The sequence below is a fragment of the Acomys russatus genome, chromosome 13 (genome assembly GCF_903995435.1).
Source record: "Acomys russatus chromosome 13, mAcoRus1.1, whole genome shotgun sequence".
In the NCBI taxonomy this organism is placed as follows: domain Eukaryota; kingdom Metazoa; phylum Chordata; class Mammalia; order Rodentia; family Muridae; genus Acomys; species Acomys russatus.
Window position 1 is genome coordinate 50,738,798 of NC_067149.1, and position 24,514 is coordinate 50,763,311.

Below are 24,514 nucleotides of genomic sequence, written 5' to 3' on the forward strand. Positions count from 1 at the left end.
ACCAGCAACAACATCTCTCAGGACAAAGGACACTAGAGACAGGGTGATTTTTGGCAGCTGAAATTGGGAAGGCTAGAGAAAGGGAGGGAGGCAGGCTGGGAGGCGGGAAGAGCTGGAGCTGGAGTCTGGATTGGGAGCCCTTAGTAGTTCACTAGATGTGGAGTGGGGGTAGGGCATTTCTGGGGCCAGTCTACCTGCACACCAAATGGGTGGGGCTGGGGGGGGGGGACACAACACTGAATGGGCATGCCACCTTTTGGGAATGGAAGAGAAAGGCTGGCCTTGTAGCAACCCAAGTAGATCTTGTGCCACCATTCCTTAGGCCAGATTCAGCCAAGTTCTTGAACTTAACCAAAAGCTCTACACAGATTCCAAAGCACTAGGGAAACAGAAAGAATGCTTGCTGATCTAGGAGCAAATATCCTCCCCACCATCTCCCCCCCCCCCACACACACACACTCTGAAATCCCTTGCCTCTGCAGGGACTCCCTTTACCCCCCCCCCATGCCCATTTTCTTGTCCCCTTCCAGGGCCTCCAAGGGACCAGGCCAAGCCCCTGTCCTCTCGTGCCCTTGTTTCTTGTGCTCCAAGACAGACTTCCCTCCACCAACTCTTGTTTTGCTCTAAGACTCCTCCTCTCTCCTTCCCTCCCTTTTCCCCTTCCCGTTGTTGCATTTTCTCTCTTTCCTTTCAGTTCCCCACTGGGCCTTGCCCAGACCCTTTCTAAGTCTTTTCTAGACTGAGCTTTTCTCTATGTATAACCACAGAGGCAAGAGAGAGAGAGAGAGAAAAAAAAAAAGTAGGGCCTAGGTAAGGTGGAGTGGAGAGGGTGGGAGGCCATGAGACTAGGAAAAGAAGGAAGCACTGCCCCTTCTAGTTCCTCTGGTGTCCAAAGCCAGGCTCATAGCTCAGCTGCTGGGAGCATCATATATACAACCCCACCCCCACCCTTCACCCCAGCTCCCTCTCTGGCCCCAGCCCCCCACAACCCACTGGTCTCCAGGCAACGGCACAAAAGGAAGGAGAGAGGGGCCTTGGAGGCTCAAGCAGAGCTCGCTGTAACCCAATCCAACTCAGTACCTGGAGGGTGGGAGGGAGTGCTGTCAGAGAAAGACACCTAGCTAGGATGGTGGGAAGAAAAGACAAGGCTTAGGAAAGGTGGCGGCAGCTCCAATAGCCCTGGCCAGCCTGGGAGTTTCTGGGAAAGCAGCCACAGAGAAAAATGAAGCAAGCCCTATCCAAGGCAGAAAGGAGTGCTAGGAGAGAAGGGAAAGATGAGATGGTTACACAGAAATTAAGAGGCACAAGGAGAGGGGGCAAGACGTTCTTTGAACTGAAAATAGTTGAGGGATACAGGAAGGTGTGGGAGGAGGAGAATGAGATGAGGGGGGGATGTGGCCCCTGAACGTTTCTGTTAACCCTAGAATGGGAAAGGAAGGCTGAGGGAGCCTGAGACCAGAACTTGAGAGGATCAGTTAGAGGAAGGCAGAGAGTGCAACCTTGAAATTCTTCCCACCCCAGCCTCACCTTGGCGTCTAGTACGGTGTCCTGCAGAACTTGGGTTCCCTCTAGTGGTCACGGCTACCCATGGGCAGATGCCTGAAAGTTTGAGCCCTAGTACCTGAAGTGTAGTCACGGAAAGGAAACTGTACCCCAAGGTGGGGTGAGTGGTTCAACACCGCGGCCCCACTGGATCTGAAGAGTTAGAGGGCCTCCAGCCACACACTGATAGCCTCCTCACAGGTTGGCCAGCTGAGGAGGCTGTTGAGTGCTGCAGGCATAGCATCCATTTTACTGGAGAACTCAGATTCCTCAGGCCTCTAATACCAAGTCGGTAGCCATGAAATCCTGACTTAGTTCAAAGCCACCCAGAATTCTGTTGAGGAGGCCCAGTACAGGGACACTTTAAGTTTTTAAGTCTACTGCTTTATTGCTTTGGGAAAAGCCTTTGGGAGCCGTAAACACCTTACTCCTCATCCCACATGCTATCCCTAACATTTGAGGGTTAAGAGTCCTTAGTTCAGTCTGGCCCAGTGGCGCACGCTTTTAACCCCAGCACTCTGGAGTCAAGCGCAAGCATATCTCTGTTAAGTTTGAGGCCAGCCTGGTCTACAAAAGCGAGTCCAGGAGCCGAGCGTGGTGGCGCACGCCTTTAATCCCAGCACTCAGGAGGCAGAGGCAGGCAGATCGCTGTGAGTTTGAGGCCAGCCTGGTCAACAAAGCGAGTCCAGGACAGCCAAGGCTAACACAGAGAGACCCTGTCTTGAAAAACCAAAAAACAAAACAAAACAAACAAACAAACAAAAAAATGTGAGTCCAGGACAACCAAGGCTACATAGAGAAACCCTGTGTACAAAAAAACAAACAAAAAACCCAAAATAAATAAATATTAAAATCAACATGGACCCCCACCTAGCCAGCAAGGCCACAGACTTGGTCATGTGCTCAGTGGCTTTCCTTTTTCTGTGCCCTCCCCAGCCCTGCTACTTAGTTTCACCAATACCCAGTCCTTGGTCTTTCCTCCTCTCACATGGAATAGAGAGTAAAAGTCCTCAGACACCAAGCAGTACACTGCGATTCAGACTTTAATGGTGGCGCTCATTTCAAAGCCACAGAGATAGTGGCAAGAGTGGGACATAGCGTGGGGGATTGAGGCAGTGCTCTGGTGCAGCCGGAGAAAGAGAAGGGAACCGAGGGCTGGAGAGAGATTTGTAGGAGAAGAACCCCCCACCCCCAAGGCACACAGCCCCATTCTGTAAAGTACCAAGCTTCAGTTAGTGCACTAAGTGAACCGATTGCTAAGGCCATTTCCTGCTACCCTTCCCATGTTAGCGAAGCCTCCCATCCCGGGTCATCAGGGGATGCAGCCATATGAAAACACAGACGCCAGTCCTGTCAAGTCGGGTCATTTCCAGACTATGGAGTTACAGCGAGATGACTGACCAACCAGCTGATTAGATAGATAGATAGAGAGATAGATTAAATAAATAAATAAATAAATAAATAAATAAATAAATAAATAAATATGCATACATGTACCTTAACCAAGCATGAACACACACCCAGCAACCCCAAACACTAATTCTATGCAACATGGAAAACAACAGCAAAGCACACAGGCCACATGGCTCCACTGTAAACACCCCAACACCCCAGTCCTGAAGCGCCCATCTGACACCCATGGTTCTCTTGTGGACCCCTTCTAATCTTCATGTTCATTTCCAGTTTTGTTTTGTTTTTTTTTTTTTGTTTGTTTGTTTGTTTCGTTTTTAGGAGAAGAGAGAATAGATGGGAAAGTGGGGGGGGGGATCCCAAAAAATGGGGCCCCAGAGAAGAGGAAGAGCAGAGACAGCAAGGGGGTTGTAGAAGCCAAGAACAGCTGGCGGAGGTGCATCGAGGTGTTCTGGATGAGTCTGGGCTGAAGGTATCGGGGTGAACTATGGCAGGTCAGGACAGCAGGAAGGAGGCTCCAAGAGGATGAGGCGGAGGTTCCAGTCTTCAGGCAAACAGAGGGATCACAGCACACTGGGATTTCGGAAATTATGTCCGGCGAAGCGAGCCTCATCCCCTAACTCCTCTTCAATCCTGAGAGATGATCGGAGAGGGTAGCAGTCAGCAGGGCAGAGGGCTCTGCTTTTTTCTCTGCGCCCCCCCCCCCCCCCTTAGGCTCCTCCTCTGAGGACTGCCCCAAGGTGAACATTCCCTGGCTTTTGTGTAACCATAGTGATCTGTCACTCAGACCATCCCTGAACCCACTAAGCAAAACTATTTTCTCAGCTTGGACTACTATCCAGGTCCTGGATGCTAGACACGGAATGATAAAGACTGTGATGTTTAGCCCCAGGTCTCAGTTTCTTGTTTTTCGGGGACCCTCCTCACCTCATGAGCTGGTTGTACTTCGCCAGACGTTCAGATCTGCATGGGGCACCAGTCTTGATCTGGAACATTCCAGGAGATATGCAGCTTAAAGATTTCCTTCACCTGATGGAACAACTGTACCCCGCTCCCTGCAACCTGCCGTTTTTTTTTTTTGTTTTTTTTTTTTTTGAGATAATTTCATGAAGGTTGGCCTCAAAGTGACAGGCTAGCCTTGAATTCCTGATCCTCCTGCCTCCCAAATGTGAAGACTATAGGCATATGGTGGTGCACGCCTTTAATCCCAGCACTTGAGAGGCAGAGGCAGGTGGATCTCTGTGAGTTCAAAGCTAGCCTGGTCTACAAAGAGAGTCCAGGACAGTCAAGGCTACATAGAAAAACCCTGTCTCATTAAAAAAAAGAAAAAAAAAAAAAAAAAAAAAAAGACTATAGGCATGTGCCATCTTTTGTTTATTTGTTTATTAGGACAGGGTTTTACTATGTAGCCTGGGATGTCCTGGCACTCGATATGTAGACCAAGCTGGTCTTAAACTTATAGAGATCCTTATGCCTCTGCCTCCTAACTGCTGGGACTAAAAGTGTGTGCCATCATACTCTACTTTTTTTTTTTTTTTTTTTAAATGGAATCTAGGGCCTTGCACATGCTAGGCAGTTACTCTGCAACTGAGCTAAGCTCCAGCCCTGAAAGTTCTACTTTGTGTTTGTAAAAAATTAACACTTTGCGTCTTTTGTGTCTGTGTATGTGCTTGTGGGTCTGCTCATGCTGTGCTGTGCACGTACGATGCGGCCAGAAGACAACGGGTTGGTTCTCTTCATCCATCACGTGAGTGCCAGGCACTGTCAGTCAGGCTTGGCACCCAGCACCCTTACCTGCTGAGCCATCTCACCAGCTCAAAATGTCTATTCTTTTTGTTTTTGTTTGTTCGTTTTCCCAAGACAGAATTTTCCTGTGTAGCCTTGGCTGTTCTAGACTCGTTTTGTAGACCAGGTTGGCCTCGAACTCACAGCGATCCACCTGCCTCTGCCTCCCGAGTGCTGGGATTAAAAAACTTCTATTCTTAAAAAAAAAAAAGGAAAAAAGAAAAACTTCTATTCTTGGGGGCTGGAGAGATGGCTCAGTGGTTAAGAGCACTGACTGCTCTTGCAGAGGTCCTGAGTTCAATTCCCAGCAACCACATGGTGGCTCACAACCATCTATAATGTGATCGGATGCATATTGTATACATAATAAATAAAAATTAAAAAAAAACAAAACTTCTATTCTTTTTACTCTTTGTTTGTTAGACAGAGTCCTTTTGTGTGGCCCTGGCTGTCCTATAACTCACAATATAATCCACCTGCCTCTGCCTCCTGTGTGCTGGGATGAAAGGCGTGCACCACCACGCCTGGCAAAACTTCTACTCTTAAAAGTTCTCTCATCCTTCCATCAAGAGAGGAACCACCTGGACCTAAAATCCACCAACCCCACAAAGATCTCCCCTAATACCACAGACTGACTCTACTTACCTGGCCTGTGCACAGTCCCACCACCAGGTCAGCAATGAATGTGTCCTCTGTTTCTCCAGAGCGATGACTCACCATCACCCCCCAGCCATTCTCCTGGGCCAGCTTGCACCTGCAGCGTAGACCAGTACTGACCTTCTACCCCCAAAGTGCAGCTATTCCCTCCCAGCCCAAGGCTTGGTCTATGTCAAGAAACACCCGGAGGAAAGTGGCTAAGGGCAAGTGTGGGCAGAACATGAAGTACAGAGAGATGACAAGAGGATTGTGCAGAATCGAGCTAGCGGGACTTTTGAAGAAACAAAGAGGCTAGGTGGGAGAAGGCCAGGAGCCACTCACGCTTGGATGGCTTCCGTGACTGAGCCGATCTGATTGACTTTGAGCAGCAAACAGTTGCAGGCCTTTTCCTCCACTGCCCGCTCGATGCGCTTTGGGTTGGTCACTGTCAGATCGTCGCCCACTATCTGGGTGCTGACATTGGCTGTGAACTTGGACCAAGCTGCCCAATCATCCTGGTCAAATGGGTCTTCAATGGAGACCACTGTACAGGGAGGGGAGAGGGGCTGTTGATGCTTCTTGCTCTCTGGAGGGACACCCCCCCCTCTTTGACTTCCCAGCTAACAAAGCCTCCTCTTCCTTGTTCCCCCACCTTCCCAAAGAAGCCTGCTCTGGTCCCTATTACTTCATAAAACTTCCAGTAGCAAGGGAGCGACCTTAGCACATTCCTGCTCTTACTCCCAGGAAGTCCTTCCTTCCTTCCCAATTGGTATCTACTTTCCCTCGCTCTGTCTTAGGAAGATGGAGACCAGCAGCCGTCTCCATGGAGCAGGATGGAAGCCCTTTCTTGCAGATGTAGAATCTCTGTAACCCTGATCCTTCCTCAGGCCGTAGTACCAACTTCATTCAGTACCTACCTTCACCAATCAAAGGCGCGAACGCCTGCCAATCTTCTGCCACATCCATTCATGTTCTTCCCACCCCCTGGCTCCTTCTAGAGCTCTCCCTAGGACCCTGCAGCTCTTAGAGCCCAGATTCTGAACTGGATAGAGGAGAGAGCCATCCCAGTGTGCACATGTGCATGCCACTGAAAGCACAGCTCTGCAGGAAGTTTCTTCCCCCTTGTCCCTGCTTCTCAGGCTCCTTAGGCCATCACCCGACTCCAGACTCTGTACCCCATGACGTTCAGTTGCCTTCTTAGGGTCCCTGTCTGCCTCTGCTCTGTCCCTCTCCTATCTCCCACATCCCTTGCTCTCACCAGGATAGTTCCGCACGAAGTCCTGGTAGAGTGCCCCCAGCTGGTCCCCAGTGATGTATCGAGAAGGATCAGCGGGAGACTTGAAATCCAAGTCGTATTTGCCATCGCGATAGAACTCAGAGGCAGCCACATCCATGCCAATCACGATCTTTTCTGTGTAGCCAGCCTTGTCAATGGCTTCCTTCACCAGCTCCAAGGCTAGAAACAAGCACAGTGAGATTCTAAGTAGGAGAGAAAATAGGTAAGAAGGAAAGAGAGACAGAAAGGAGAATCAGAGTGGAAGGAGAGGGCTGTTGTAGGGAGGTGTGGAAAGGGTCTGCAAGAGAGGCCATCTAGGGAGGCAAGTGGAATTCTGTAACTAGCAGTGTTGGTCCCCTCCCCTACCCTCCCACCCGTCATCCTGATGTTTAAGCCTAAAACTCATTCATTTGAGGCAAGTTCTCTGCCACTGGGCCACATTCCCATCCTTTTTTCATTTTGAGAAAGGGTCTAAGTTGCCCAGGAGGCCTTCAACTCACTCCATAGCTCAAGCATGTCTTTTTGTTTGGTTGGTTTTGGTTTTTGGAGACAGGGTTTCTCTGCATAGCCCTGGCTGTCCTGGACTCACTTTGTAGATCAGGCTGGCCTTGAACTCACCGAGATCTGCCTGCCTCTGCCTCCCAGAGGGCTGGGATTTAAGGCATCCATGGCCATGCCCAGCTTGTTTAGGCATATCTTAAACTTTCAATTCTCCTGCCTCCACCTCTAAGTGGTTGGGATGCTTAAGCCTGCACCACCGGGCTAGCAGGCTGTGTGTGTGTGTGTGTGTGTGTGTGTGTGTGTGTGTGTTCTTTAAATATTTGCTTATTTTTGTGTAATGTGTATTAAGTGTTTTGACTGCATGTATGTATGTCCATACTCCATGCACATGCTGGTGCCCATGGATGCCAGAAGAGAGTGTTAGATTCCCTGGAACCATATGGGTGCTGAGAACCAAACCTGTGTCCTCTGCAAGAGCAGCAAGTGTCCTTAACCACTGAGCCACCTCTCCAGCCTCTTACTGCCGCTTTCTTTCGTTTATCACTTCATGTTAGCGTTTTACATATGTTACCTCATTCAATCTTCAGTCATATTTGTAGAACTTGGATTATTCCTTTTTGTTTCACTTTGTTTTGTTTTGAGACTGGTTCTTACCATGTAGCCCTAGCTAGCCTGGAACTTTCTGGGTAAATCAGGCTGGCCCTGAACTCAGAGCTGTATCTGCCTCTACCTGGGATTAAGGACATGCACTTCCATGCCCTGATGAAATGCTTGTGGGTTTTTGTGTGTTTGCTTTTCATTTTTGTTTTTTTGAGGCAGGTTTTCTCTGTCTAGTCCATGGCTGTCCTGGACTCTCTTTGTAGACCAGGCTGGCCTCAAACTCAAGAGATCCACCTGCCTCTGCCTTCTGAGTGCTGGGATTAAAGGTGTGTGCCACAACATCAGCCCTAAATGCTTAGTTCCTAAAAAGACCATTTCTGTATCTATTTTTCTTTCTTTCTTTCTTTCTTTTTTTTTGAGACAGGGTTTCTCTGTAAAGCCTTGGCTATCCTGGATTCACTTTGTAGACCAGGCTAGCCTTGAACTCCCAGAGATTCGCCTATTCCTGCCTCTCAAGTGCTGGGATTAAAGGCGTGCGCCACCACCTCCCGGCACTTCTATATCTTTCTATTATCATGATTCTCTTTTCTTCTTTTCTCTTTCTTTCTTTCATTATATATATATATATATATATTTCAGAGTTTTATATAGCGCAGGCTTCAAGCTTATAGCAACCTTTATGCTTCAACCTCCCAGGTGGGGGAATTCCAGCCAGTAACTCTTTTTTTTTTTTTTTTTTTTTTTTTTTTTTTTTTTGAGATTTATTTATTTATTTTATGCATATGAGTCCTCTACTGGCAAGTACATGCCAGAAGAGAGAACAGCTCTCATTATAGATGGTTGTGAGCCACCACATGGTTGCCCGGAATTGAACTCAGGACCTCTGGAAGATCAGATAGTGCTCTTAACCTCTGAGCCATCTCTCCAGGCCCATCTGCCAGTAACTCTTCAAGGTTCAAATAAATGCAAATAATCTGACTCCAGAGCAGAGTCTGTGTACGCATGGGTATGAATATGCATGCATTTACATGTGTGTGTGCATGTTAAGTATGTGCATGAGCACATGCACAAACTAGTACATTTGCATGTGGCTTGGTGGCCTCAAACAGGCTGAGCGGGCAGGCACTCTATCCCTGAGCCATACCTCCAGCTAGTATCTTCACTTTTTTGGTTTTGTTGTTCGTTTTGTTGTTTTTTGTTTGTTTTTGAGACAGGCTTTTACTGTGTAGCCCTGGCTGTCCTGGAATTCACTCTGTAGACCAGGCTAGCACAGAGATTACCTTGCCTATGCCTCTGCTGGGATTAAAAGCATGATGTGCCACCACCGCCTTCACTTTTTTTTTTTTTTTTTTTTTTTTTTTTGAGACAGGGTTTCTCTGTGTAGCCTTGGCTGTCCTGGACTCACTTTGTAGACCAGGCTGGCCTGGAACTCACAGCAATGGGCCTGCTTTTGCCTCCCTGAGTGCTGGGCTGGGATTACAGGCATGTGCCGCTGCGCCGCCCGGCTGTGTCTTCACTTTTAACCACTACTTTTACAGTTCCTATTCTGCTCCGCAGGAAATGTAGGGCTTGGAGATACCTGAGGGGCTGGGAAGGGGATGGTACCAGCCACCTCCCTACAGCATGGTATATTATGCCATCTAACTGAGACAGGGGCATTAAAGGATGAACCGGAGAGGCTAGAGAGATGGCTCAGAGCACTGTGTGCTCTTCCAAAGGTGGCTTACAACCTATATCTGTAATTTGATCTTGATGCCCTCTTCTGGCCTGCCAGTGTCCTTGCAGATAAAGCACTCATATATATATATATATAAACAAAACAAAAAAGACCAAAAAAAAAAAAAAAAAACCAGACCTTACCCACACCACTTACCAATAGTCTCAGGAGTTCCAGTGAGAACCTACGCTAACAGATTCGGCCGGGTCGGTAACAGCCTGAGCTCCAAAGTCTGGGTGCGAAATCAAAAGGCCCCCTGGACCCCATCCCAAGAGCTGGGACCTCTTGAAATTTTCAGAAGTTCAAGGGCCTTCCACCAGTAACCCCCACAGGACCCGTGTGTGCCACCTTTCCCAGTGTGAGACTCAGAGCCAGAGTAAGGGCTCCGGGCCTCACCTTCACTGTTCTCCAGGATATTGGGGGCAAAGCCGCCTTCGTCCCCCACGTTGGTGGCGTCCTTGCCGTACTTGTCCTTGATGACCCCCTTGAGTGTGTGGTACACCTCAGCCCCAAGTCGCATGGCGTCCCGAAAGCTCTCAGCACCCACCGGGAGGATCATGAACTCCTGCATGGCCAACTTGTTCCCAGCGTGAGAGCCACCGTTGATCACATTAAAGGCCTGGGGAGCCACAGGAAGTCAAAGAGTTACAGAAGAGCCCTAAAGCCTTTCCCTCCTGTGGCCCTGAGAGAGCCATCCTGAGATGCCCAGCTGCCAGGCTCAGGTTTCACAGCCCCATCCTTTCTCTGCAGCCTCACCAGGTGGCATGCTTCCTCCTCCCCTGGGAGAGGCTAGGCAAGTGCAGTGCTCACCGGCACAGGCAGGATGAGGTCGGAGTTCCCAGCCAGTTGAGCAATGTGGCGGTAGAGGGGCAAGTCCCTCTCAGCTGCTCCAGCCTTACACACGGCCAGGGACACACCCAGGATGGCATTGGCCCCAAACTTGGCTGGGAGGATTACAGAGGAAGAAGGCACTGAGCAAAAAAGTTCCTCTCTTTTGTAGCCCCTGCCCCCAACCTATACTCCTCAGAAGAGCCAGTAAAGGAGACTTCCCGCCACCCCCAGCAGCTCATTTTCTACTACAAATAGAGGGATTGGGGAACCGAGGTGACAAAAAAGGGAAAGCCTCACCTCTTCCTAAACATCCCCTAGACTACCTCATGCCCACTCCTGTCTTTATGCTTAAGGAAGGTTTTTCCTTCTGTCTAATGTCACTCCCTCCCTCTGCGGTGGCTTTGGGCGAGGGAGGAGGAGGTTCTTTGACAGTCTATCTGACCCCAGCCCAGCCTGCCTTCAGTTCCCTGTGGGCTTACCTCCTCTTCCTAGCCCAGCCCCTGCTTACATTTGTTCTCGGTCCCATCCAACTCCAGCATCAGGTTGTCCAGTTTCTCCTGCTCCACCACGGAGAGACCCTGTGGGCAGAGCCCCCCATTACCCAGAGCCAAGATGGAGGCTGGGCCCTAAGATGGAGCCCCCCCCTCCCCTTCACACACAGCCTTATATCTGAGCAGGGTCTCTGTCAGCTTTTGGGACCTTAAACTCATGCACAGACTACGGTAAACAGTATTTTCCCTCACCCTTGCCTTTGTAACTACAGTTCCTAAAGAGTAGGCTTTTTTTTTTTTGGTCTCCCCTTGCGCCCCCCCCCAAGATTTCTTTTAGGGTTCTGGTCCAGCAGCCTCCAAGGAAAGAGCGGGCCTCACTGAGCTGATGAGGGCTGGTGCAATGGTACTGTTGATGTGGTCCACTGCCTTCAGGACACCTAGAGAAAGGAAAAAGGGCTGGTCAGGCCAGGAGGAGATGGAGAATGGATAGAGGAGGGAGAGGGCACCTAGGGCACTGGGACATGCTGGGAGACGGAAGTCATCACCTTTGCCCAAGTAACGCTGTTTGTCCCCATCCCTTAGCTCCAGGGCTTCATAGATGCCAGTGGATGCCCCACTAGGGACTGCAGCCCGGAAAAGACCTAGAAGATGTACAGTGAGGAGGGTGGAGGACACTCCGGAGGCAAAGATTCCGTGAGCCTTCTGGTCTCAACTCCTGCCTGCCACATCCAGACTTCTCCCCGTACTGTGCCCTAACACCACACACACTCACACACACTCACCTACAGTGTGCCAGCTACACAAGCAGGGCCTCTTCACGGGCACAAGTGGGAGGCCACAGAAACGAAGCTATGCTCCTGTGCTCACACAGGCACACAGACAGACACAGAGGCAGGGCCTTTTCTCACTCTAAACTAGAACACAGACCCCACCACCACCACCACCACCTAGCCTGGCTCCAAGAGTCAAGGAAGATCAGATTCCACACTCCAGCCCTGGGAACCTGATCCAGCACCCATGGCCCCTGGGTTCGAAGGAAGACCTCTTCGACCCTGTCCAGGCCCAGCGTAGGAGAAGTGGGGGCCGTCGAAAGTCCATGCCTGGCCCATCACCTTTGGCAGTATAGAGATCCACTTCCACGGTGGGATTCCCACGGGAGTCCAAGATCTCTCGGGCCCAGATCTTCTCTATAGACATGATGGCTGGGATCTCCTTTGGGTGGAAGTGAAGGAAGGAGAAAGATAAGAGGCTTAGCGGGGGGTGGAGCCTTAGGCTAGTGGGAGGGGTCAGAGGCTGGGAGGGCTGGGAAAGAGGTTACTGCAGTGGGTAGGGGGTGGGGAGGAGCAGCTGCAATCAACCACAGGAGAAGGGGTTCTCCCTCCCCTGTGGAGAGAAGGGAAGGTCAATGCAGTGAGGAAGGGGAGGTCACTGCAGTAGGGGCGGGGTACATCTCATGACAAGATGGGAGAACACCGCAGTGAAGAGGGGAGGAGAGCGACAGCGATTTTCTTCGCCCCTTAGCAGCTTCACCGACCAGTGGGGTTCCCCTAGACTTTCCCAGGAGGGTGGCTGCCAGGCTGGCATTTTTTTCCCTTCGATCTTGGAACAGGAAGGAGAGGGGTTGTCGGGGCAGGTGGAGCCCCAACTTGACAGCCCACATACACAGGGTCTATGAAACACCCCGGGGTCGTCACCTCTCTCTCTTAAACATGAGTCGCTCCTCTTTTTAAGGAGGCCTCTAGTCCCTATGGGCTTGTAGTGAGGAATGGTGAGGTAGATCTATCGTCTTCCCTACCCCGAGACAAATTTCTCATTTTTTCCATCCCTCCCCCATGCATGAGAGAAAACAAAATGCCAGAGAGAGGGGAAGAGAAGGAGAGACCAATGGATGAGTCCAGATAGAGCAAGTCTGAAGCAGCCAAGGAAGGGTGAGAGAGGGTATCTTCGCAAAGCAAAAAGGATGTGCCAGGAAAGCACGCGCCGCCTGACATCGAACTTAAGAAACAAATCGGCAGGACCCTAGGCGAACACCGGCGTGGGGAGAGGGGCAGGCGAAGGTGGAATCGTGCAATTAGAGAAACGGGTGCAGAGAGCTGGTACCTAAAACCGGGAGGAGGTTACGAGCCAGAAAGCCGGGAGCTGTCCGGGAAGGCCAGGGATGGAGGGTGCCAGCGAAGGCAGGTGACAGGCAGGTATGCAGCGTCACCCGCCGGGCGTGCCAAGCTCAGGACAGCGGGGAGTGGACGCGGCAAAGAGCGAGTTAGGGGGATGCGGCCCTATACGGGCCTCACCTCGAGGACTGCAGGCTCAGCCGGTGGCGGTGGCGGTGGCGGTGGCGTTGGTGACGGCGGCGGCGCAGAGAGAGCAGGAGTGGCAGCGGCTGCGGCTCCTGGCGCGGGCGGGGGAGGGGGAAGGGCAGGGGGCGGCGCCTATAGAGCCGGGAGGACGCATGTGACCTGGGGGGCCCCCATGAGTCAAGAGCTGCAGGCAGAGATGCAAGTACGAGCGCGGGTGGTGGTGGGGAGCCAAAAGGGTGGGGGAGGGAGGGGCCGGGGAGAACCAGGACCAGGTTGGCCACCCCCTAAGCACGCCGGTGCTCAGAATCCCTGTCCAGCTGGCCAACTCGAGGGAATCAGGTGCAGCCTCAGTCCAGTACTGCGCCAGGTACTAGCCCATACTGATGGAGAGAAGCCCACCACAGAGGCTCACGAACTCAGTCAGACACAATATAAAAATGCCTTTTTATTTGAAACCTGAACTGGCCCATCACAGCCCACCTCCTCAGCCCCTTTCTCTCCAGACAACACCTACTAACATCCTAGTTGCCCTGGACCTGCTTGTGATTGGTCCCAGGTCTAGGCTCCAGACAGACCTTGGGAGTTTAGGCCCACAGAAATGACCACCCCAGAGTCTGGGCTTTGGGATGTGATGGATTTCGAGTCTGGGACAAAAGGAAGTATCTCCCACTTCCTGTGACAGGGCTATAAATGTGGTGGTCCCCCCACTGGAGTCTTATCAATTCTTGAGGCTGGTGTCCTTGGCCTCCTGGAAGAAGAAAACAGACGTGAAGCTTGCGTTCCACTCGAAATGCCCACATCTCCAGGCTTTTCGGGCTCTCTGCTTCACCCTGCCCTCCTTTTGCCTCCCCACCCTGTGTTGTTATTTTTAGCGTCAGCTTTTCAGTGCAGGATCTTTTCCCTGGCCCAGCTACATCCTCCACACACCACCAGCAACCTCCCTCCCCATAAGCTCCCCCATACATACCTCCAGACCCATGCTTTCCTAGTAGTCTCTCTGCAGCTCCTCTGCCCGCCCTCCAATTCTGCCTACTTTTCTGGTCGCCTATATCTTTTATCAGCTCTTCTTACTCCTCTCTCTCTCTCTCTCTCTCTCTCTCTCTCTCTCTCTCTCTCTCTCTCTCTCTCTGTTGTCGTTGTTGTTGTTTTTCGAGACAGGGTTTCTCTGTGTAGCCTTGGCTGTCCTGGACTCACTTTGTAGACCAGGCTAGCCTCGAACTCACAGCGATCCGCCTGCCTCTGCCTCCCGAGTGCAGGAATTAAAGCCATGCGCCACCACCGCCCGATTGCCTCTCTGATCTTTTCTTCATACCTAAGATACCACCAGCCCCTAACGCTGGTCTCTGCTAAGGGTTCTCTTGGCCTCTCCTCCTGTGTGCCCGGCCTTCGACCTCCCCCAGCTGCCTCTCTGGCATCGCCCTTACTGTCCATGCAGGCTGGAAGAGCCACTAAGTTGGTGGTGTGTATGGTTCCATGTCATGTTCTGCATCGAGATCTTGGTCCTGGTCCTCCTTCAGCCTCTGGCGGATCTCATCGGCCTCGGCGCGGTCCTCATCCTCGTAGAACTCTTTGTCTAGGCGCTCGAGGTGCGCTATCTGCACCAGGGCCTCCTGGCGGTAGTCAGTCTCCTCCGCACACGGGTTGTCCAGCAGCACCAAGGCTCGAAGCTTGGGCAGGTCCCGCAGTTTGGCCAGCTCACTCAGGTCACCAATCATGTTACTCCTGTGGATGAGGTCACACGAGGGGTTAACCTGGGAAAATGGGCTTTGGTTGCTAGCTAGGAATTGGGCTTCCTCAGTTAGAACACCTCCTGCTGAGCCCTGGAAGGAATGATGGTCAAGTACCAGATTTACCCAGCTCCCACCCTTCTGCCCTCAAGGAATCATCACTAAACGCCAGTGTCTAGACACTCTTGTCATGTGTCATCTTAACACTTTGGAGCAGCAAAGCTCGGCCTCATCCCATCTTGTATTTGGGGAGGAGAGGCAAATGCCTCTTATAGGAGCAGACATTTTCTGTGTCAGCCATACCACAATAGATGTTAGGAGGGTCAGGTCAGCTCAGTAGGAGGCCAGACCTGAGAGTGGGGAGGGGGGCTTCCTTCAGTAAGAAACCCAGAGCTAGGGACACATTGGATCTCCCAGCTTGAATAAAAAGCTCAGTCTTAGCCAGCTGTGGTGGAGAACACCTTTAATCCTAGCACTTGAAGCCCAGCAGAGGCAGATGGATCTCTGGGTTTGAGACCAGCCTGGTCGACAAAGTGAGTCTAGGACAGCCAAGGATACACAGAGAAACCCTGTCTTGGAAAAAACGAAAAACAAACAAAAACAAACACAAACACAAAGCTCAGTCTTCTAACATACTTCTTTCTAAGACTGTATGGAAAATGGCACCCTCCTGCTTTCACACATCTATAAAACCTTTTTGTTTTGGTTTGGTTTTTTGTCGTTTGTTTGTTTTCAAGACAAGGTTTCTCTTGTAGTCCTGACTGTACTGGACTCACTTTGTAGACCACTTTGTGGCCTTGAACTTCACAGAGCTCCACCTGCTTTTGACTCCCAAGTGCTAGGATTATGGGCATGTATCTCTGGCCTTGAGGGGTTTGTTTTTATTTGTTTTTGATGTTTTGTTTGTTTGTTTGTTTAGTTTTGATTTTTTGAAGCAGGGTTTCTCTGTGTAGCCTTGGCTTTGTAGACCAGGCTGGCCTCAAATTCACAGAGATCCACCTGCCTCTGCTGAGTGCTGGGATTACAAGCATGTGCCACCACCACCCCTTACTGGACATATTTTATGTTTAATATTTTAGGTTAAGAACTGTCCTTTAAAAAAAAAAAAAAAAGAACTGTCCTTTACAGGTAAAGGTCAGCTCAGGAGAAAAGAGACGAGAAATGGAAAGGGTAGATGGGAGCTAGGAGAGAAAGAAGGCCATTTGTATAGGATTGAGACAGGAAAAGGTCAGACTGTCAATCACTTAAAAACAGGGACTAACAGCATAGTGGTGAATGCCTATAACCTCAGCTACCCAGGAGGCAGGAGGGTGAATCCAATACAAGAGACTGGGGCTAGCCTGGGTAACATTGCAAGACCCTCATATTTGAAAATGAAAATGAAAACTGGGCACGGTGGTACACACCTTTAATCTCAGCACTCAGGAGGCAGAGACAGCCGGATCTCTGTGAGTTCAAGGCCAGCCGGTCTACAAAGCGAGTCCAGGACAGCCAAGGCTACACAGAGAAATCCTGTTTTGAAAAACCAAAAAGAAAAAGAAAAAATAAATAAAGAAAAAAAGAAAAGAAAGGGAAGTTGGGCAGTTTGTGGGCTGTGGTGACACACGCTTTTAATTCCAGTACTCAGGAGGCAGAGACAGGTGGATCTCTGTTAGTTCGAGGCCAGCCTAGTTTACAGAGTGAGCTTCAGGAAAGCCAGGACTACACGGAGAACGAAACCCTGTCTCAAAAAACCAAAAACCAAACCCAAACCAAACCAAACAAACAGGGACTGCTCCCTCCCCTCGCCCCTCTTTTCTCTCTGAGTCAGAGTTTCTCTGTGTAGCCTTGGCTGTCCTAGAACTCGCTCTATAGACCAGACTAGGCTGGCCTCAAACTAACAGAGATCTGCCTGCCTCTGCCTCCCAAGTGCTGGGATTAAAGACATGTGCCACCACTGCACAGTCACTTCTGATTCTTTAAGATGTTCCTAAAGCATAGTATAGGCCCTGCTAAACACAGTAAGTTCTTTTTTTTTTTTTTTTAAGATTTTGGTGGTGCATGCCTTTAATCCCAGCACTCAGGAGGCAGAGGCAGGTGGATCTACAAAGTGAGTCTAGCACAGCCAAAGCTACACAGAGAAACCCTGTCTCGAAAAACTTTTAAAAATATATTATTTATTTATTATGTATATAGTTCTCTGCCTGTACACATTAGATCACATTATAGATGACTGTGAGCCACCATGTGGTTGCTGGGAATTGAACTCAGGACCTCTGGAAGAGTGGACAGTGATTTTTTTTTTCTCCCCTTGGGTTTTCAACACAGGGTTTCTCTGTGTAGCCTTACCTGTCTTGGACTCGCTTTGTAGACCAGGCTAGCCTGAAACTCCCAGCGATCCGCCTGCCTCTGCCTCCCGAGTACTGGGATTAAAGGCACGCGCCACCACACCCGACCACGGTAAATTCTTATTCACCGTAGATTAAATTACTCTAAGGATACAGGGTTCCCTAGATCTTTGTGTTCCTCTTCAAAGCAAATGGAAAAGAAAGGGAAGCAGAGGGCGAGATTGAGAAGGAGAACCAGGCATGGGTTACTAGGAGAGGACCACTGACTCAGGAGCTGCTCCTGCTGACGGGCAGAGAGAGAGGATCCTGCCCATACCTCAGGTTGAGGTATTGCAGTGACTTCATCTCCTTGGAGAAGCCATCCAAAGTTTCAATCTGGTTGTCTCGAAGATGCAGGGTGGTCAAGTTGCTCAGGTTCTCCAGGCCTTCCACCTTCTTCAGCATGTTCTGAGCCTGCACGCAACATACGGGACATTGACCCAGAGAGGGGAGAAGAGAGAGGGCATTGGAAAAGACTGACACAAGAAAAAAATCCAAGTAGAACGGGAGGAGTGCAGAAGGGGAGTGGAGCAGATGGTGCGGTATGGAGAACACAGAAGTGCAAAGCTAGGTGTGATGCCGCCGCCACCCCCTCCCCTCCCCTCCCCCGCCCCAGTCCCCAAATCCTAGTATTCACAAGACTGAGGCAGGAGAATTGTCATAACTTAGAAGCCAGCCTAGGCTATCTCATGGATCGCAGGCCTGCTTGGACTCTAGTGTGAGACTCCCATCTCAAATATGACCCCCCCCACACACAAAGACGAGGGGCCCAGCAGGATGGCTCAGTGGGTAAAGGTGCTTGCAGGCAGGCCTGACAACCTGAGTTCATCCCCCACGCCCCCACCCCGCCCCACATACCCACATGGTAAAAAGAACCAACTCCTGCTGTCCATCCTCTGACTTCCAGATGCATGCCATGCTGTGCATGCCCCACACACAAAATAAGGAATAATTATAAAGTAATTTTAACTAAGAGAGAGAGAGAGAGAGAGAGAGAGAGAGAGAGAGAAAGAAAGAAGCCCAAAGACTAGATTTCCCAGAACTACAACAATAATAATAACAACTCTGTCACTAGAAAATAGAAACACATAATAGTTTCTGGGAGGCGGTTTGGTGGTAGCACACTCCTAGAGCATATGTAAGGCACTAGTTTCAATTCCCAAAACAAAAGAAGAAGAAAAAGAAAAAGCCACTGCTACCACAAGAAAAGCTCGGCTACAGTCTCCTGCTATTTGTCCCATCAAGGTCATCCCTATTACAGGAAAGCTGCTTGAACCTGCCCTTGGTCTAGGAGCCCCGCCCACCAACTGACAAGTGGCTATAGTACCATTCCAGAATGCAGCTAAACAGACAGACCCTTAGAGCTTGGTGTGGCAGTGTACACTTGTGACCCCAGCACCCACTTGGGGATAGATAAGAGAGCAAGTCTGAGCCATCTAAGGAGTCAGGCCAGTGTAGGCCATACAAAGAGATTCTGTCTCAAAACAAAGTAAAGGGCTGGAGAGATGGCTCAGCGGTTAAGAGCACTGTCTGCTCTCATGAGTTCAATTCCCAGCAACCACATGGTGGCTCACAACCATTTATGATGTGATCTGATGCCCTCTTCTGGCCTGCAGGTGTACATGCAGACAGAGCATTGTACACATAATAAATACATCTTAAAAAAAAAAAAAAAAAAGAAACTTGGGGCCAGAGTAATGGCTCAGAAGTTCAGAGCACCTACCCTTCTTCTAGCAGACCGAGGCTCAGTTCCCAGCACCACACAGCAGCTCACAGCCATCTGTTACTCCAGTTTCAGGGGATTTGACCTTGACCTCCCTCCTCACATCTAGGGCACCAGGCACACACATGCTACTATGCATACATACATACAAACAAAACACTCTTTTACATATATGTATATATAAATATATATATTGGTTTTTCAAGACAGGGTTTCTCTGTGTAACAGAGCCCTGGCTGTCCTGGACTTGCTTTGTAAACCAGGCTGGCCTCAAACTCAGAGATTTGCCAGCCTCTGCCTCTGCCTCCCTAGTGCTAGGATTAAAGGAATACACCACCTTGCCTGGCTAAAAAAAAATTTTTTTTCCCCGAGACAGGGTTTCTCTGTGTGTATCCCTGGCTGTCCTGGACTCACTTTGTAGACCAGGCTGGCCTCCAAGTTACAGAGATCCACGTGCCTCTGCCTCCCGAGTGCTGAGATTAAAGGCGTGGGCCAGCCAGGCACCACTAAGAGCCCATCACCTCCAAGGTGGTGAGGCTTTTGGCTGAGCCTTCTAGAGGCCAAGGCTGTGGCCCCTTCCCTGCACCACCCCGGGGCCCTGCAAGCTACCAGGTAGAGATTCTTTAGCTTAGGAAGGTTGATTCCCGTTGTGCTTTCTAGCTGGTTCCCCCGGAGCTCCAGGGTGTGCAGGCTAGTCAGCCTTTCAGGATCCAGACCAGTCACGTAGCGGATGCGGTTCCCTGCAGAAAAGGCGGGAGTCGAGAGCTCAGAGGTGCGTTCTCAATGCTCAACACTAAAAATGTTGGCTCCCCTGTATCTTTTCTGCCCTCTAATGCAGGGTGAAAGGCCAACATCTTCGGAGCCCTGAGGCAAGTGGGCCTGGGCTTGACCATCTGTGTTTTGAGAATGAATTGGTAATGCCTTGGCAATGCACAGGACAAACTTCTTCCCTCCTGCACATCTTTGGTCAAGTGATGTTTTCCCTAAGCAACCAGTTTAAAATGTCATCTATGCTGGGCCCAGTGTTTCAGACCTATAATACCTAGGAGCCCGAAGCAGCAGAGTCACAAATCTACAGCCTTTCTGCTCTACTACCGAGTGAGTTCAAGCCCAGCTTGGAAAATTTATGAGACCCTATCTCTCAAAATTAAAACTAAGTCAGGGATGGAGAAATGGCTTGGCTGCTCAGAGCATTGACTGCTGTTCTAGAGGTACCAAGTCCCATTCTCAGCAACCACATGGTGGTTTGCAACCCATCTATAATGAAATCCATTGCTGTACATGAAGACAAAGCACTCATACTTAAAGTGCACAGCAAGTAAAACTTTAATAATCTTATAAAAAATAAAGTAAGGTACTGGGCGTGGTGGCGCACGCCTTTAATCCCAGCACTTGGGAGGCAGAGGCAGGCGGGTCACTGTGAGTTCAAGGCCAGCCTGGTCTACAAAGAGAGTCCAGGACAGCCAGGGCTCTTACACAGAGAAACCCTGTCTCGAAAACCCTAATTAATTAATTAATTAATTAATTAAGTTATGATAGGGCTGGGGATATAGCTCAGTCGAAGAGTGCTTGCCTAACATCACAAAGCCTTAGGTTCAATCCTTTGTTTCTCTCTCTCTCTCTCTCTCTCTCTCTCACACACACACACACACACACACACACACACACACACACACACACGAGAGAGAGAGAGAGAGAGAGAGAGAGAGAGAGAGAGGGAGAGAGAGGGAGAGAGAGATTGTGTTCTATTTTTCTATAGAATTTATCTCCTTTTGGGGTTCTGTTTTAGATAGGGTCTCACTCTGTAGGCTGAACTGATGTGTAATTCCCTATGAAGCCCAGGCTGCCCTTGAGCTTCAGCACTCCTGACCCACCCTCCAGCAGGTAAGGATTACAGTTGTGAGCCTCCGTGCCTGGCTTGTATTTAGTATGCTCACTCTTTTTTGTTTTGTTTTTTGAGACAGGGTTTCTCTGTTACAAAGAGCCCTGGCTGTCCTGGACTCTCTTTGTAGACCAGGCTGGCCTGGAACTCACAGAGACCTGCCTGCCTCTGCTTCCAGAGAGCTGGGATTAAACGCATACGCCACCACACCCGACTTATTATTACACTCACTCTTAACCATCGATCCCTCCAAACTAGAACGGACTCTCCATTAGAACAGAGGGTTTTTATTTTGCTCATTGCTGTATCTCAAGCATGAAGAACTGTCATAAATATTATAATGAGTGGCTGCAGAGATGACTCTATGGTAAAGAGCCTTGGTTGCTCTTCCAGAAGACTTGGGTTCAATTCCCAGCACCCACATCAGGCAGATCACAGGAAGCTGACACTTTCTTCTGGTCTCCACAGACACCTGCACATACCCATATAATGTAATTAAAAATAAAATTTAATAAAGACTATTGTAAGATGAACGCATGGGTACAGACGGGTGGGCTGTGCCGCTCAGTCAAGAATCAGATACTACTTACTTCCATGAGCCCCCTGATAGGAAGGGGAGCTCTGTGTATCTCCTCCTAAGGACCCACCTTTGAGATCCAAGCTTCCCAGACGGGGATGAAAGATGCCTTCCGTGTCCACGATCAGGTTGTAGGAAAAGCTGGCGATCTGAAGGTAGGGCAATTCATTCAACCGGGCACTCCGAAGCTGATTGCCGTCAGCCCTGAGCCACAGGAGGTGAGTGAGAGAATTGAGCGGGCTCAGGTCTGTTAGGTGGTTCTCAGAAATATCCACGTAGCGAAGGTGGATATAGGAGCGGAGTAAGTAGATGTCCGTGAGGTCCCTAGGAGACGGCAGGGGAGAAGGTCCACCATAAAGGCTAAGAACCCAGCAAGGACTGGGAGAGGTGCTAAAACAGAGGGCAACGCAGAGGTAGTTTATGACGGGATGACAGAATGGGAGGGGGGAAAAGGAGGTAGGCGAAGCTTTGTTCTTGGTTTTCAGCGAAGAGGTCAGGGCGATCTCTTTGTGCACCGTAGGCAAGCCTTCTTACCACTCAGCCCAGGCAGAGAGACTCTACAATGAAGGCTACATGAAACAAAATGCTCTCCCACATACTTCAGGTAAGCCCTTCAGAGCCCACGCAGAAGCTTCGGTTCGTTGCCTCACTGTGCTGAGGACGAATCCAGAGCCTTGTGTTTTTCGAGACAGGGTTTCTCTGTGTGTTAGCCTTGGCTGTCCTGGACTCACTTTGTAGACCAGGCTGGCCTCGAACTCACAGTGATCCACCCGCCTCTGCCTCCCAAGTGCTGGGATTACAGGCGTGCGCCACCACGCCCGGCTCCTTCTCTTCCGGTTAGATCAGGATGGGAGAGACGCGAGATCTAGCCATAGCACTCGGCAATGAAAGAGGGAAGGCACGTGCTGCTGCAGTTTCTGCAGCCCTCACCTGTCCTTAGCCTCCAGCTTAATGTAAGCATGGGCCAGCCCACTGCCAGTCTTGCAGAGTAAAGACAGCCCTTCCTTCATCATGGCCTCAGTGAGGGGCATGGGCATCCACTGCAAGAGGAGAGTAACAGAGGCATCCCTTTGCGGCTCCCTCAAGCGCTAAGCCCCAGGTCCCCTCCGTTTCCAGGCTCTCACTTCCTCGGAGACTTCTTCGCCCTCTTTCCTGTAGTCTTCCCACTCCTCCATGTCTTTGTCATCCTCATCTTTTTCCAGGTCATCCTGGTCTGGCTCAATGTCATCCAGATCATCTTCGTCCGACATCTTTCTCCCCTCTGCGTTCTGGAGTCAGATGAAACTCAGTCCTGGTGCTGAGAGAGGTCGTCTTAGACCCCAACCCACCAACCACTACCGCCACCCCGCACCCCGCCCCCAAGTCCCTCACCTCCATTTACAGGTACCCTCTACAGACCCTGTCACCTCTGAGTTCACACCTGAGCGTCTTTCTTTCCTCATCCTGGAGAACATTTTTGGATTCCTAATCTTTGCTTGGAAGACACTTTCCCCGTTCCTGCCTTCACAGTGGTTCCAACTCTGGCCCAGCAAACCCAGAGTCCTGTTTCCCAAACTCCCTTTGGTAGAGTGCACATGTTTTCCTAAAATCTCCTCTACCAACTCCTCCTCCCCTCCCCTCCCCTCCCTTCCCCTCCCCTCCCTTACCCAAACATCCCTTCCCGGTTCTCTTCCGCCCCCAGCCCCTGCTCTACTAATGCGATCTCTCTGCTTAACACCATTTCCCCGACGCACAGTCTTCAACCCTCCAACCCAATTTGCCTTCAGAAGGGGCCGCAGACCCTGGCTCTGTTCCTCTAGCTATGGAGAGGATCTTTGTGCAGAGGCAAGGACTGTGTTTTGGAAGACACAGCGGGGAGGCAGGGGTTGTATACTGTTGTTATAGCAACGGGGGCGGGACGCTTGGTTTTGCAGCCAGCTTCCGTTGAGAGCCTGGAGTTATCCAACCGTAAAGCTTAAACCTTAAGGTCCCTACACCCACCCTCAGCGAGTAGTTCAGTGGTTGCCAGGTTACGAGGCCAAATTCCCAATCCCAGGAACATGGAGGAGGCAAGAAAAGAGTGTCACGGGGTTAATTGTCGGCGGACATAAAACAATGGTCCACTTATTACAGCGGCGCAGAGCAGTGAGAGGGAGGCGGAGCTGGCCATTAAGTCCTTAAAGAGACCAGGTGTCCGGTGCAAAGAACATTGAGCTTTAAGACTATGCCTAAAAAGCAAAAGGGGAGGTGGGTAGATGAGTGAGTGGGGAAGGCACTAAGAGAAGCAAGATCTGTTGCTGCTCTGGTTCGGCTCATTTGTTATTTTCTGGTAGGCCTTGGAAGGGCCCAGCTATCAAAAGACCCAGCATGCGACACACACACAACACACACACACACACCTCCGCCCCACCCCACCCATCCACCCCGCTTGCTTCCAAGTGATGGAGAGATGGCTCAGCGATTTAAGAGCGCTGGCTGCTCTTCTAAAGGACTCAGGCTCAATCCCTAGAACCCACACACCATCTGTAACTCAAGCTCTAGGGAGCTCTGACGGTCCTCTTCTGATCCCCATAAGCACTAGACACACACACACGATGCACATACATATGCAGGAAACCGCTCACACACGTAAAATAATAAAAATAAATCTAAAAAATAAAAGGCCCAGCTTGGAGTCTTGTAGATCTGCAGTTTACTAGCGTTTCTCTAAGATTCTGTAGAATAAACTTTAACTACTGGCAGGAGTCTGCTGAGTCACTCTGGGTCTTTGCAATTACTGTGTTTTGTTTTGAGGCAGTCTTGTAGGCCAGGCAGTCTTGAAATCACTATCCTTTTTCAGCCTCCTAAATGCTGAGATTACAGGTGTGTGCTACCATTCCCAGCTAATACTATCTTGTGGGACAATTAAGTAATACCAGAAGATAAGGGACTGATTAACTTGTTACATGTTTTAGATAAAATGCAAATTAGAGGCTAGACAAAAAGAAAAAGAAAGCTAAAAAGCCAGGTGAGGTGGAGCACGCCTTTAATCCCAGCACTCAGGAGGCAGAGGCAGGCAGATTTCTGTAAATTCAAGGCCAGCCTGGTGTACAAAGTGAGTCCAGGACAGCCAGGGCTATACAATAAAATCCTCTCTCAAAAAACCAAAATAAACAGTTGGAGGCTAGAGAGATG

At 50.1% G+C, this 24,514-nt stretch overlaps 2 protein-coding genes across 5 annotated transcripts; both read right to left on the bottom strand.

Annotated features, from left to right (window-relative positions):
* Positions 1–3,316: 3,316 nt before the first annotated feature.
* On the bottom strand, positions 3,317–13,125 carry Eno2 (enolase 2). Of its 3 annotated transcripts, XM_051155332.1 has the most exons (12): positions 13,081–13,125; positions 11,902–12,001; positions 11,335–11,430; positions 11,168–11,226; positions 10,807–10,876; positions 10,278–10,411; positions 9,864–10,086; positions 6,632–6,829; positions 5,716–5,917; positions 5,383–5,491; positions 3,880–3,938; positions 3,317–3,585 (listed from the first exon to the last, which is right to left on the bottom strand). In XM_051155332.1, exons 2-12 carry the CDS (start codon positions 11,984–11,986, stop codon positions 3,516–3,518), a joined length of 1,305 nt encoding a protein of 434 aa, XP_051011289.1. In that variant the 5' UTR covers positions 11,987–12,001; positions 13,081–13,125; the 3' UTR covers positions 3,317–3,515. The 3 variants fall into 3 exon arrangements, with proteins under 3 accessions (XP_051011289.1, XP_051011287.1, XP_051011288.1); XM_051155330.1 differs by lacking the exon at positions 3,317–3,585 and having other exon boundaries at positions 3,850–3,938; XM_051155331.1 differs by lacking the exons at positions 3,317–3,585; positions 13,081–13,125 and adding an exon at positions 12,890–13,074 and having other exon boundaries at positions 3,850–3,938.
* A 1,409-nt stretch (positions 13,126–14,534) lies between these two features.
* Positions 14,535–23,244, bottom strand: Lrrc23 (leucine rich repeat containing 23). Of its 2 annotated transcripts, none has more exons than XM_051155333.1 (7): positions 23,122–23,244; positions 22,486–22,658; positions 22,292–22,401; positions 21,432–21,685; positions 19,512–19,642; positions 17,457–17,593; positions 14,535–14,808 (listed from the first exon to the last, which is right to left on the bottom strand). In XM_051155333.1, the coding sequence occupies exons 2-7, from the start codon at positions 22,609–22,611 to the stop codon at positions 14,535–14,537; spliced, it is 1,032 nt and encodes a 343-aa protein (XP_051011290.1). In that variant the 5' UTR covers positions 22,612–22,658; positions 23,122–23,244. The 2 variants fall into 2 exon arrangements, with proteins under 2 accessions (XP_051011290.1, XP_051011291.1); XM_051155334.1 differs by having other exon boundaries at positions 23,095–23,214.
* Positions 23,245–24,514: the final 1,270 nt, after the last annotated feature.